The sequence below is a fragment of the Telopea speciosissima genome, chromosome 11 (assembly GCF_018873765.1).
Source record: "Telopea speciosissima isolate NSW1024214 ecotype Mountain lineage chromosome 11, Tspe_v1, whole genome shotgun sequence".
Lineage (NCBI taxonomy): Eukaryota > Viridiplantae > Streptophyta > Magnoliopsida > Proteales > Proteaceae > Telopea > Telopea speciosissima.
Genome location: NC_057926.1, coordinates 11,940,326 through 11,954,414, shown reverse-complemented (window position 1 = coordinate 11,954,414; position 14,089 = coordinate 11,940,326). Strand labels below are relative to the sequence as shown.

Below are 14,089 nucleotides of genomic sequence, written 5' to 3'. Positions count from 1 at the left end.
TATGGGGCGGAATGCTGGGCAGTTAAGAAGTGCCATATAGTGAAGCAGTGTTGCATAGATGAGGATGCTAAGATGGATGTGAGGCAAAACTAGGAAGGATAAAGTGAGGAATGAATGTATTAGAGATGTGGGAGTTGCCCCGATCAACGACAAGCTCCGAGAATGTTGTTTGAGGTGGTTTGGCCATGTGCAACGGAGGCCTGGGGATGCCCCACGAAGGAGGAGTGATCTGATTTCGATTGAAGGAGCTAAAAGAGCTAAGAGCAGGCCTAAAATGACAATAGGTGAGGTTGTGAAGAATGACATGCATTGCCTGGGTCTTGTGCCAAGTATGACCTCAGATAGAGTCTATTGGAGGGCAAGGATCCACATTGTCGACACCATGTAGCTTTGATTCTTCTGATTTCCTGGGCTATCCTCTTTCCTCTTACTTTCATCTTTCATTTTCCATTTCTCACTTTTGTTTTTCTTTTTTTTTTTTAATATCTCATTTTTTCATTTTTATTCTTCGTTTCTTTTACTTTCCTATCCCTTTGTGTGGATCTCTGTTTTACTTATTTTTTTCTGAATGGATCCATGTAGCTGACCCCATTTAGTTGGGATAAGGCTGAGTTTTTTGTTGTTGTACCATAAGCTCTAAGCAGCTCATGTAGTTTGTTGTTTGCTATATAGTTTTCTGATAAGTTACAGATTTTTTATCCAATCATAATTTTGGATCTGACATAAAAGATTTTGATGTGTCTTTGCTCATATTCAAGTTGTTATTATGCAGGTTCTATGAAGGTAACATAACATTTTTTGACGCTGTTAAAATGAAACATAAGGTGACCAAAGATACTAAAATTTATATTGGTACTTTTCTTAACCTGATTGCTTAACTTTTTCCCCAGCCTTATTTTTATGTCTGTCACTTACACAGGTTTCTTACAATGATGGGGATGTGGAAGTATTGAATCTTAGTAGACAGACGTGGGAGTTTATTAAAGAAGATGATGTGGCAGGGGTAGGTCTAATGTGTGATTCTATGTTGTGTTATTTTCATTGTTTTTGATCCTAGGTCTTAAAAAAAATTATTTTCTTAATCAACAGGGAGAAGAAACTGATCTTCCAAGTCCTGATGCTTCTTCTGACATGTAAGCTCTGTTGTTGGCTGTTAAATTTTTCCGTTCAGAGCAATGCCTGTTGGCTGCTAAAAGTTTACATTCAGAAAATAGTTTAGCATGCCTTGAACAATATATTGGATCAGTGTAATTAACTTGATTTTGGATTTGGGGTCTTCTAAATTTGCCTAGCCCATAATTTGGAGTAGCAACTAGCAAGTGACTTTACTTTTTCGTTTTAAATTACAAATTGGTGATAGATTTCATGGTTTGCGCTGACCATGTAACTTTACCAGGTCTGCACACCTCGTTGGGCCACATGGAACGGTGATTTGGCAATTCCAACCATTGGATATTTAGGAATAATTTGGATTAGCTAGGTGTCAAATTTCAGCCTCAAGTATAGTCATTTCCGAATAGAAACATTAAACTGAAAGCCCATACAAAATGAGCACCTCCATGCACACATTTGGTACTCAAAATTTTAAATACAAGCAGATGGTAGCTTCTATAAAACTCATTCCCTCTTCTCCCCACCTCCCTCGCCAGAGGGGGGGGGGATGATGGGGTATTGGTTCTGGGTTGATTTTTGAGTTAATATCATGCGATGCTCTATTATGTCGTGTGCCGTTTTAGGGTAAGTTTGAGATTTTGAAGTATCTCGACTCTTTAATGGTAATGTTCCTTCTGCTGATAGTGCTGTCCTTGAAACTGCCTCATATATGCTCTAAAACCTTTTTATTGTCATTCACTTTGTTTCGTTTTGGTGTTTGGAAGTAGGGTAGGAAAGAACAAATGATTTAATTTTACTTGTGCCTAAAGCTAGAATTAATGCTGATTGATGTTCAATTGATCAGGCACAGAAAGAAGAAAGCAAAAACAAATTCAGATTCAGCAACCAAGCAAGGAGTGATGGATGCTTCTGCTAAAAGGTAACTTTATGTGCTTACTTCCTTTGTTTTAATTGGGGCCCTGCAACTCGGGGATTTATGTGGTGAGTTTTTTTGGGTAGGGGTGGAGGAGTTTCGACCAGCAAATCAAGAAGTGAAGCTACAAAATCTGGTGGTAAATCCAAAGATGTTAAACACAGCAGCAAATCCAAAGATGACAGCCTTAAAACTGTCAACAAATCCAAAGTTGAAACCCCTAAAACTGGTAGCATGTCGAAAGATGCCCTGAAATCAGGGAGCAAATCCAAGGATGACACTTCCAAGATTAAGTCCAAGGAAGAGACAACCAAAAGAAGCACCAAGGCTAAGGGTGAAACCCCAAAAACTGGTGGCAAAACCACCAGTGCGAATGGCACGGCTGCCAAGGGGAAATCCAATTCATCGAAGCTACAAGAAAATGAGGATTTCGTGAAAGGGAAATCAGATTCTGCAAAAGCACAAGAAAGTGAGACAAAAAGTGGGAAGAAGCGACGGATGAGAGTCAATGGCTGATGATGTAACTTAGTCTGATCTGATTCTTGAGGAGGGAAACCGATTATCCTGTCTCCAGTGTTTTCCTAAGGTAAATATAATTATATTAGCTTCCAGTCATAGAAATACATCTCTCCACTGCTGCTTCGGTGCACTAGTTGAAGGTGCCATGTATCTGGTACTTTGGAATGTTTGGTATATTCCCATGCTGCAGTCAGAGGCATTGGATTCTATTTTGTAGGTGGAGGGATGATTCAAGGTTTGAGGGTTTCTTGTCTCTAGAGAGAGAGAGTATGGGGGGGTTTGTCTTGTAGTGACGTAGAGCCTTTATTAAATTACTTTTTGCAGTTGGTGTACAAGTTAAACCAACAATGGTGGTTGCTAGCTCTTTTACATAGCATAAAAGAATTATGGACCAACTTGGCTAGTGGATTCTGGTTCCTGCTACTAATGGAAAATGATAGTGTTGGTGCGTGGATCATTTGATAGGTCTCTGGTATTTTTAACATGCACTCGGGAGCGGGAGCAAACGAAACTGTCTGTAGCCCGGTGCCTGAACATGTAATTCATCTGGGGAAGGGGTTTTAGGTATTGTAGTTTCATCGTTAATCGAGGCCTGGTCTTTTCTTGAGCTCCCCCCTTCTATCCCCCTTGTTGACACAAATTTTATTATATTCTCGGTATTGGTTTCATTGCATTAGGGTTATCTCAATTTCCTGGTGTGGTTTCTGTGGCGTGATCCCGATATCTTTCAGGCATTGCCCCTTGTATCTATTTTCTGGAACTCCCAATTATTCGATGAAAGGTTTTAAGAATGTAGACTAGAGACTACTTATGACTAGATGATAGCCTCATTTGACTTATCCAACTCCGAGGTATTTCAAGGTTTGTTGTTACACTGCCTGTGAAGCTATTTGGTAGGTTGCTTCTAGGGTGAGTGTTCAATCGGATGATAGGCATCGCACAGCTCTATGGTACTTTCTGAGGCTGTGCGATAGAAATCTATTTCGGCTTAAAAAGGTTAGAAAGTTTAGTGGTACTAGTATGGAAGTAGAGAACTAAAAATGGGAGGGATGGGCATGCTGCCCGTGAGGGTCTGGAATGGGGCATCGTAGAGGAGTTATAGGGTCATGAAAGTGTGGCACTTGGGTGGTGTGTGGAGGGACAAGAGGCACTAACGAAGAAACTACACTACCTAATACCCCTTCTAGTAGTGTAAATGTACGATTAACGATGAAACATATAATGAATGGAATGTCCATTTACCCATGAAATGAATGGGGAATTCTTCTACGGACAAAATAGTAATGAGTCTCTTGAAAAAAAAACCTTTTAAGGGGATTCGTTCCCGATCTAGTACCGCAGCTCTTGTACCTTCTTGAGAATTAGTAAGTGCCCTTCTTTTTGGGATTTTTATCGTCTCCGGTGCACGGCCAGTGCATAGCTGAGAAGATGACACGGGGTAGTCCAAATTGAAATTCAATAATTTACCTATCCTCAAGCGCTGACACGATCGACATTTTCAGAATTTTTATCCGCTGCTGTACGCATCGTGCGGCGCAGCAGCGGCCATGTGTGCACAGAGGGCCCCACTGTGCAGGCATGGCTGCTGCTGTGCCGCACGATACGTACAACAGCGGCTGCTGTATTGGAGCGGATAAAGGTCTACATTTTCAATCATATGCCTCCTCTCTCCAAACCCTCTCACTGTCGACAGTCCGTCACCGCTTTTCCCCTCTTGCACTCGTCTCTCACTACCTGCGGGAGTGTTCGATGCGAAATTGAGAAGATAAAAATCCTAGAGGGAGAGGGTGATTGTGTAAGTAAGTGTCTTTTATACACTCTTGGCATTGCAGCTTTCTTGGAAAATCCATTGGAAAGGTTTGACACAAACACATATTCATTGCACTTGCTAGCACAGAAGAGGATCTCCCTAAAGAGCCTCCTCCTACATCTACTTGAATTCCCCTTCCCTCTTCATTGCCCCCGAACGAATCTCCCTCTCCTTCCGCTCACCCCTTCTCTTGTTGATTTTGTCCCCTTCCCCCCTTCATTGCCGCGAACGAATCTCCCTCTCCTTCCGCTCATCTCACCCCATCTCTTGTTGATTTTGTGGCATTTGATGGTGTTCATCGGCTGAGAATTGGAAATAGAGAAAATTACTTGGACACCACCTAGACTATGGCCATTTTGTTTACTATCCTCAATTTTTTAAACAATTACTTAAACACCCCTTGCATTTTACCATTTCTTTCAAGTTGGTCTTGTCCGTTAATTTAGTGATGATGTCATCGGTTAAAATTTTTGTAATGCCTAAACTACCCATAAAGGGTAGTGAAGTGACCCTTTTACCCTGTTCCTCCTTCCTACAGCCCAATTTCAGATTCATACTTAATCGATTTTAGAAAAAAATTCTCTTTTCTTAAACAAATTTTAAATCAAATAACCCAATACCCTTAATCGATATGAGATTTAAACCCTAATAAATCTCTTTCATGGCCAATTCAAGTACAAAATAAGATTTCAGATTTAAACCCTAATTAGGGTGATTCCATTGGGGAAGACACATTTCTGATTTTTCGTCTTCCTCTTCTTCTTGCTAGACTTTGAATTCTACTTTCTTTTAAGATAACCCACCCTATTGTTTCAATTTGGTGATTCTATTCTTCATTGATTTTTCTGCAAATCAAAGAAATCGACTTGGGAATTGGGATTAACCAAGTTGTAGCCATCATCTTTCCTTTTTTTGGGTTGAAAAGTGGTATCTATCATCAAGGAAAGTATATTTATAGAGTAATTGGGTCTGAGATTGGTGGGATTTATGATTGTGATTATGTTGAGTTGTTAATATACATTTATGAATGTATGATGTTGATGATGACCTTCGTACTCTATATATTTTTTTTAATGGGTACTGAAGAGAATAAATTGTTGTTTGGTATCAATTTCAATTGTTATCCAAGCTTCTCTACTTCCCAGTTATTTAATTAGTTCTTTGCCTTCTGAAAGTAATCCGTGAAGATCAGAGTATGAAAAACTTTTCATTTCATTTCTGTTTGGTTTTTCTTTTGGGCTCTTAGTACAGAGCAAGAAGGAGAACAATAGCTTAGTGATGAGGCATAAAACACCCTACCTATCGGAGGTTGCCACGTGGCTGATCCGACCTCAGCCCGAGAACCGAGTTGAGCCGAGCAGGAGAATGGGCCGACTCCATCTTCGATAAGTCATCTGACAAAGCCAGGCTCGAGCGAGCTGGCCGGTGGTTGAGGCCGAGCTCATACAGGTCAGCCAGACTCCTAGCCGAGCTTGAGGCCGAGAACCACCTCTCGGGCCGACCTCCTCTGCCGACCCCTTGGGCCGACCTCCGAGGCCGAGCCCTCCTCCACTGAGGTTGCCATAGCACCCCGCTGGGGATCTCTGGGCCACGTCAGCACATCCCGAGAATCACGGGATAGGGATCGAGCCACGATCCCAGCAAAGCACAGAATCGCACTCTACATGGACTCTTACCTTAATAAGAGTCCGACCCCGAAAATGACTCTCCACTCCGCTCTACGCGGGAGAACCTTCCGAAAGAAGGACTCCTACCATACTAGGACTCTTCCAACCGTCTCATCTCCTCCTCACTCTATAAATACCCGGTATGGAGCACTATTCCTCATCTCACTTTTACTAGCGATTCTGTTGTTGCCTGGAGACGACTTGAGCATCGGAGAGTCCTAGGCCGGAGCCACACCGGCCCTCTTGTGCTCATTGCTTGGTTTTTGCAGGCTCATCCGCGGGCGAACCAAGCACCGGAGGTTTTCACACGCAACAGATTTGGCGCCGTCTGTGGGAACGACATCGGTAAGCATCGTCGTTTCTCCCAATTCCAAGAGCAGTAATAATGGTGCACACGAGGTTAGGGCAGCATGGCTCGACTTCCCGGACGGACGAGCCGCAGCCCGTTGGGCAGACGAGGCGATCCCCGCCCCCCGAAGCCTCTCGGCAGGGGATAAACAGAAGACCCCCTCGGGCAGGGGGTACGTAGCCCATCACGGGTACCATTCCCCCATCGGATGGCGGGAATGGGGGAGCGGCGCTAACCACGGCCGCGGCTGGCCGGATACAGGCCGAGGCAAGCTTGGATGGGATGGGCCTACCAGCGCCGCCACCCTTGCCGGAGAGTTTAGACCCCGAAGCCCCGGCAAATAATCGACAGGTTATGGACTTGCAGTTGCAGATGCTCCACACCAACGAGATGCTGCGCACCTTCATGAACCAGATGGCCCGAGGTGGGCTGATGGGCTAACCGCTGGCCACGCCCCCTCCAGCTCCGGTCCGCGCAGAGAGGAACTTGCAGCAAAATGGTGGCTGGCATAGGACTGAGCCAAGCCGAGCCGCATCCTCACACCCGTCTCGTCAGAAGACCCCACCTCCATGCCCTAGCAGAGCCGCTCGACGGGATGAGCCAGATCATCGCCCAAGTCCGCGAACAGGGCAGGAAATCGAACCAGTCGGCTCGATAGCAAGGAGGTCGGTATTTTTTGGGCGGCTCGAAGAGGACGAACAGCCGAGAAAAGTCCGAGAGCAAGGGAAAGAACCGAATGAACGATGCGCCGCGAGACGAGGAGAAGGATCTCGTCATAACCCCCGGCGTCAAGGCTCGCCCGCCCGAGAAGAACAGCAGGGGAGCCCCCGTGGGTCCAACTTCCAGGAGGAAAGAAGAACAAGAAATGACGGCGAGGACCGAGCAGACCAGAATGGCCGACCACAACGGGATGGCCGATCGTACCGACCACGGGCCAAGGAGCTAGTTGACCGAGCACCCGAAACTGAGCTGGAGAGGCGGCTACGAGACTTGGCGGAGCAAGTGGAGGGGTTGAAAAAACAAGCGACCCCGGACGCCTATTCGTTGGTCGGGCGACACCCATATCCTCCCGAGATCATGACCGCGCCGCTACCAAACGGGTTCAAACCTCCCCCATTCGACCGATACGACGGGACGACCAACCCGACGGATCACATCAACTACTTTAATGCGATGATGACCATGTACGGAGGTACTGAGATCGTTTCTTGTCGAGCCTTCCCTGCATCCCTCAAGGGCGCGGCGACCTCATGGTTCTCCTGGTTGCCGCCGAACTCCATAAAAAGCTTCGCTCAACTTTGCCGAGCCTTCGTCATGCGCTTTCAGAGCAGTATGAAACACAAGAAGACAACGGTCAACCTACTCAGCGTGAAGCAAAGGCCCGACGAGTCAATCCGAGCATTCGTCTCCCGCTTCAACAAAGAATCCTTAGACATCAAGGATTTGGATGAGGCCACGGCCCATACGGCTATGAGCAACGGGCTCATCGATATGGACCTCATCAAGGACCTGGCCAGGAAGCCGACAAAAAACCTGGCCGACCCGACAAGAAAACGAGTTCGCAAATATGGCCGAGGTCCTCCAGGCCCAGAAGGGAAACGAAGGCCGACCTGACAAGAAAAGGCCGACAACGGACGACCGTAGGGAAGACAAAAGGCCCAGGACGGATCGCTAAGCCGACAGGTCGGATCGAGCCCGGAGCCCCGACTACACTCCACTGAATACCTCGCTCAAGGAGATCTTGATGCAAATACAAGATGGAGGGTACATCCGCCGACCCCGACCAATGCAAGCGGGGTCATCTCGAAATCCCAACAAATACTGTCAATTCCACAAGGACACCGGTCACGACACCGAGGATTGCTATCAGCTGAAAAGAGAAATCGAAGAGCTGATAAAAGCGGGCCACTTGCAGCGATATGTCAAAGGAGGCCGAGAAGATCGTGGAGGCCGGCGGCCTGAAGACCAAGATTAAAGAAGAGCCGAGCCTAGGGCCGAAAACAGGCGAGTTGAATGAGACGATGATAAAGTCTGAGCCGAGAAGAAAGAGGACGGATCCGGGCCGAGCAGTGACAAGGGAGCTCCCATATACACTATCCTCGGAGGGCCTGGGCCAGAGACTACTCGAAAGGCTAAGGCAAACGTGCGGTTCATCGGAGTGGCCGAGATGCCGGCCAAAAAACTCAAGCCAGTGGCGAAGATCTCTTCACCGAAGCCAACCTCGAAGGTATAAGTTTACCTCATGATGATGCGTTAGTGGTGCTGGTAGAAATTGCGAACAGACCAGTCCACCGTGTATTGGTTGATACCGGCGCATCCGTGGACCTTATGTCACTAGAGGCGTACCGACAATTTGGCTTCGGCGACGAAGCACTCAAGCCAGAAGGCACCTCACTCCACGGGTTCTCGGGAGCTGCCGCGACCATCAAAGGCTCAATCGACCTGCTGGTCACGATGGGGCAAGCTCCATGCCAGGCGACAATTCAAGTCAAATTCATGGTGGTACGGTCGATAGTGGCTTTCAACGCCATACTCGGCCGTCCTTCATTGACCGCCCTCCAAGCCATCATCTCCCCGACACACTTGAAGATGAAGTTCCCCACCGAGAACGGTGTCGATGAGGTCTGAGGCGACCAGAAGAAGGCACGGGAGTGTTACGCTACTCTCGTCAAGCAAAACAAGGGTAATGTTCGAGGAATGGCAATGGGCGTCGAGCATCTCCTCGAGGATCAGCGGGATGAGCTTATCGAGAGGAGAGGACGACCTGTAGAAGACCTGACCCCATTTCGTCTCAGCGAAGGTGACCCAACAAAAGTGGTCCAGCTCGGATCATTATTAAATGAAAATCAAAGGAATCAGCTCGAAGTTTTCTTGAAGGCGAACGCCGATGTCTTTGCCTGGTCGACCGCCGACATGTCGGGCATACCCAGGCATATAGCTGAGCACCGACTCCATATAGATCCAGGTCGAAAACCAATCCGGCAGAAGAGAAGGAACTATGCACTTGATTGACAAACAGCGATCAAAGAAGAGGTGGAAAAGCTTCGCCGATCAGGGTTCATCCGAGAAGAAAAATTCTCGACCTGGTTGGCTAACGTTGTCATGGTCCCTAAACCGAACGGAAAGTGGAGAATGTGTGTCGACTACACCGATCTCAACAAGGCTTGTCCAAAAGATGAGTACCCGCTACCTCGGATCGACCTCTTGATCGACGCCATGGCAGGTCACGAGATGTTGAGTTTCATGGATGCGTACTCCGGTTACAACCAAATCATGATGCATGAGGAGGACGAGTCATACACGGCATTCCGAATTGACCAAGAAAATTTCTGCTACAAGGTCATGCCGTTCGGATTGAAGAACGCCGGAGCAACATACTAGCGCCTCATGAACTATATATTCCGCAGGCAGATCGGAAGGAACATGGAAGTCTACAAGGATGACATGTTGGTGAAAAGTTTGCAGGCCGAACATCACTTGGCCGACCTGGAAGAAGCTTTCGGTGTATTAAGAAAAAACCAAATGAAGCTGAATCCCGCCAAGTGTGCATTCGGCGTGACCTCGGGAAAGTTCCTCGGCTTCATGGTCTCTGTCAGAGGCATTGAAGCCAATCCGGCAAAAATCAGAGCCATCCAAGAGATGAGTCCTGCAAGAACGATCCGAGAAGTACAGAGGCTAAATGGGCGTGTGGCGGCATTGGCACGATTCATGTTGAGATCGGGAGACAAGTGCCTACCGTTCTTTAAAGCCCTCAAGAATATCCGGAGCCCAAAGGACTTTATATGGTCGGACGAATGCCAGGAAGCTTTTGAAGAGCTGAAGAAATATTTGGAGAACCCGCCTCTCCTTAGCTGACCCGAACCAAAAGAGGAGCTTCAAGTCTACTTAGCCGCTACCCCTGTAGCGGTCAGTGCGGTGTTGATCAGAGAGGAGAGTCGAACTCAAAGGCCGATATACTACATCAGCCACGTTCTTGTCGATGCTGAGACAAGGTACTCCGGGTTTGAAAAAGTAGCATTCGTTCTTGTTACGGCTGCAAGGAAACTAAGGCCGTACTTCCAAGCTCATCCGATCGCGGTACTGACCGACCAGCCACTCAAGAAGATATTGCACAAACCCGACGTTTCGGGACGGTTGATTACCTGGGCGGTTGAGCTAAGTGAATACGATATAAGCTATCATCCGAGGACGGCGATAAAAGGACAAGCCCTTTCCGACTTCATCGTCGAATGCACAGGACCCGACCTTGAGGTCGGGGAGGAAAAGACAGTAGAAGAGGTCGGGGCTACGATCGACCCGACATGGACCATGAATGTCGACGGCTCAAGCAACTCCAGAGGAAGCGGGGCCGACATGATACTGGTAAGCCCCGAAGGGTTTCTGATCCAATATGCCCTGAGGTTCAAGTTTCCCGCCTCGAACAACGAGGCTGAGTATGAAGCCCTTCTAGTTGGACTTCGAGTCAGCAAAGCAATGTGCATAAAGCGGTTGAAGGTGCGAGGAGACTCCCAACTCATGGTCAACCAGGTCAACAAAGACTATGAAGCGAAAGACGAAAGGATGATAGCTTACTTGACCTGAGCCCGAGACCTGATTTTCGAACTCGAGCACTTTGAGATGACTAGAATACCGAGAAAGGAAAATGTCACGGCTGACTCCCTGTCCAAGTTAGCCGAGGCTGACCTCCAATATCTGAGCCGGTCCGTATACATAGAAATCTTGGAGAAGCCCTCCTTACAAGAAGAAAGCGTGAAGCACATTGAAGAGGACGGGCTAACCTGGTTGGACCCCATTGTCAACTACTTGGAGAATAACCTGCTCCCGGAGAACCGAGACGAAGCAAGAAAGGTCAAGATCCGAGCTGCCAAATACGCCATGATCAATGGGGTGCTCTACAAAAGAGCAATCTCGGCCCCTCTTCTCCGATGCCTTGGACCAAAGGGGCCGAGTATGCATTGGCCGAGGTGCATGAGGGAATATGCGGGAGTCACCTGGGTGGCCGAGCTCTTGCATACAAGATACTTCGGCAAGGATTCTATTGGCCAAGAATGCAAGAAGAGGCCATGAGGTATGTGAAGACGTGCGAGAAGTGTCAACTGTTCGCACCAATCCCAAGCCGACCAGCAACAAAGTTGACTTCAATGTTGAGTCCAATCCCATTCGCTATGTGGGGAATGGACATTCTCAGAGATTTCACCCCGGCATCGGGGAACAGAAAGTATGTGGTAGTCGCGATCGATTACTTCACCAAGTGGGTCGAGGCTGAGCCCCTCGCCACCATCACCGAGAAGAACATGGAGAAATTCTTCCGAGACAAGGTCATCTACTGGTTCGGACTACCGAAAGTGTTCATCACTGATAACGGCACCCAATTCAACAACCCGGCCTTTCGAGAGTTCTGCGAACACTTCTACATTGACTTCCGACCTATCTCAGTAGCTCATCCGTAAGCAAATGGACAAGTAGAAGTATCCAACCGAACATTACTCGCAGGCATTAAGAGAAGGCTAGATGAGGCCAAAGGGAGACGGGTGGAAGAACTCCCAAGTGTCCTATGGGCATATCGTACGACAGTAAGAACTCCAACCGGGGAGAGTCCTTTTCGCCTCGCTTATGGGACCGAAGCCCTCGCCCCGGTTGAAATTATGGCCTCGTCGTACCGAGTGCTCAAGTTCGATGAGAAGACCTATCAAGATGGACTGAGAGCCAACCTTGACTTCCTCGATGAAGTTCGAGAAAATGCCCTACTCCGGAACGTGGCATACCAACAGAGGACGGAAAAGTACTATGACTCAAGAGTAAAGGAGCGGCACTTCCGTCAAGGGGACCTTGTTCTCAGAAAGCTTAGAGCATCCCAGCCGAGGCAGCAAGGAAAGTTAGCACCAAATTGGGAGGGCTCGTACATAGTCTCCAAGCAAATTCGCCCGGACACATATCGCTTGCAGACTCTGGGGGGCAAGAAGGCACCGAGACCTTGGAACTCAGAAAATTTGAAGAAATTTTTTCTATAACTGAGAACGCTTGTATTCGGCTTCAGCTCCGACATTTGATTCAATAAAGTCTTTCTCCACCACTTAACGCATTGGCAAGCTCCCAAATCAAAGTCGTAAGCCACCGGTCCTCATAGACCCCTCCTAGGCCGACCCCAAAGACCGACCCTCATAGGTCGGCGGCAGCCAAGTCGTAAGACCGGTCCTCATAGACCTGGCCGACCTCAAAGACCGACCCTCGGAGGTCGGCAGCCAAGTCATAAGATCGGTCCTCATAGACCTGGCCGACCTCAAAGACCGACCCTCGGAGGTCGGCAGCCAAGTCATAAGATCGGTCCTCATAGACCTGGCCGACCCCAAAGACCGACCCTCATAGGTCGGCAGCCAAGTCATAAGACCGGTCCTCATAGACCTGGCCGACCTCAAAGACCGACCCTCATAGGTAGGCAGCCAAGTCGTAAGACCGGTCCTCATATACCTGGCCGACTTCTCAAAAGCAAACATCCCCCTTTTGGCCGAGCCTAACAAAGTTCAAAACTAAGCTAAGGCATTAAGCTCGGCTAGGAAGGATGCTCGGCCACGCATCCGTTTATATGATAGCCTGTCCAATAGGACCAAAGGGAACGGCGAATTAACCAACTAAGGCAAGGATCACATTGACCTCGGGCATGGTATGGCCGAGCCGCCGACCACATGAGGGATGGGCAAAAAAGAGACAAGTTCCTAAGCTCGGCTAGCAAAATGACTCGGCAGTTCGGCCACAAATAGAACAGAGTACACAAAGAAAAGAAGGTGGAGAGCACCGAGCTAAGGGGCAGAGCCTGGGTGACTTCGGCCCCCTCCTCATCTCCCAACTCCTCGGCAAAGGTAGTCGCATCATCATCAAAATGGGAGAGGTTGAGATCCGGGTACGCTGCCTTGATCTCGGCCAAAAGTTCAGCTCGGCCTGCCTCGAAACCCTCGGTGTATGGAGGCCTCCTGATCTCATGGCAGACATCAGCGTACTCCTCCGATTGAAGATAGTCACTGACCGCCTCGCTCCAAGCCGCAGCCAGGTCCTCCTTAACCTTCTCCTTCACCTCGACAAGCTGAGCCTGCAGAGCCCGGACCTTTTCTTTCTGCCTGACCACCTCGGCCTGAGAACTCTCCACCTCGGCCTCGGCAGTAGTGAGCTTCTCTTGGGTCTCTCGACGCCTCTGAACGGCATCCTGGGCATCCTGGTAGGCCTTCTTGCACTGGACGCCCAAGGAATGGTTCTCGGTCAGGAGTCGCTCAAAATGGAGCATGGTCTCCACTGCCTTGGCGAAGCCCTACAAAAAGGAACGAGAACAAAAATCAAGACAGACTACACAGATCATATCTAATCACAAGAGCCGACCAGGAAACTTACCATGTTGAAATCCTGGAATAGAGTGGAGAGGAGCTCCGGGTCAGACAGCGCCTCGAGCTTCTCCTTGTCGGTTGGAAGTCGACCTGTATCCAGCCATTCTTTGGCGTGTGCGACCGACGTCAATGCCGAGTCCCCGGGGAAGAGGCGCTAGGTCGACCTAACAGGAACGTTGCTGGCTGAGGCCCTCCCCAAGACGTATCGGGAGATGTTGGCGGGCGAAGCCATGGGCGGAAGACCACCACTCTTCAGATTAACCGAGAGCTTCTGACGCTTGCTGTCTCTCGGCGGGCTCCTCTCGCCTTTTCAGCCCTTCCCCTTTCTCGGAGACCCCGCTGGGC

At 48.5% G+C, this 14,089-nt stretch overlaps 1 protein-coding gene across 5 annotated transcripts in view; it reads left to right on the top strand.

The window, feature by feature from the left end:
• The window catches only part of LOC122645748 (nucleolar and coiled-body phosphoprotein 1), a 50,120-nt gene extending 47,180 nt beyond the window's left edge, over positions 1-2,940 (top strand). For 4 of the 5 annotated variants that reach the window (XM_043839097.1, XM_043839099.1, XM_043839096.1 and 1 more), the window contains 5 exons: positions 773-824; positions 920-1,003; positions 1,090-1,133; positions 1,958-2,032; positions 2,113-2,940. In XM_043839097.1, coding sequence (XP_043695032.1) covers positions 773-824; positions 920-1,003; positions 1,090-1,133; positions 1,958-2,032; positions 2,113-2,542 — 685 coding nt within the window. In that variant the 3' untranslated portion in view covers positions 2,543-2,940. The remainder of the gene's footprint in view (positions 1-772; positions 825-919; positions 1,004-1,089; positions 1,134-1,957; positions 2,033-2,112) is intronic. The other variant, XR_006330515.1, reaches the window with a different exon arrangement.
• Positions 2,941-14,089: the final 11,149 nt, after the last annotated feature.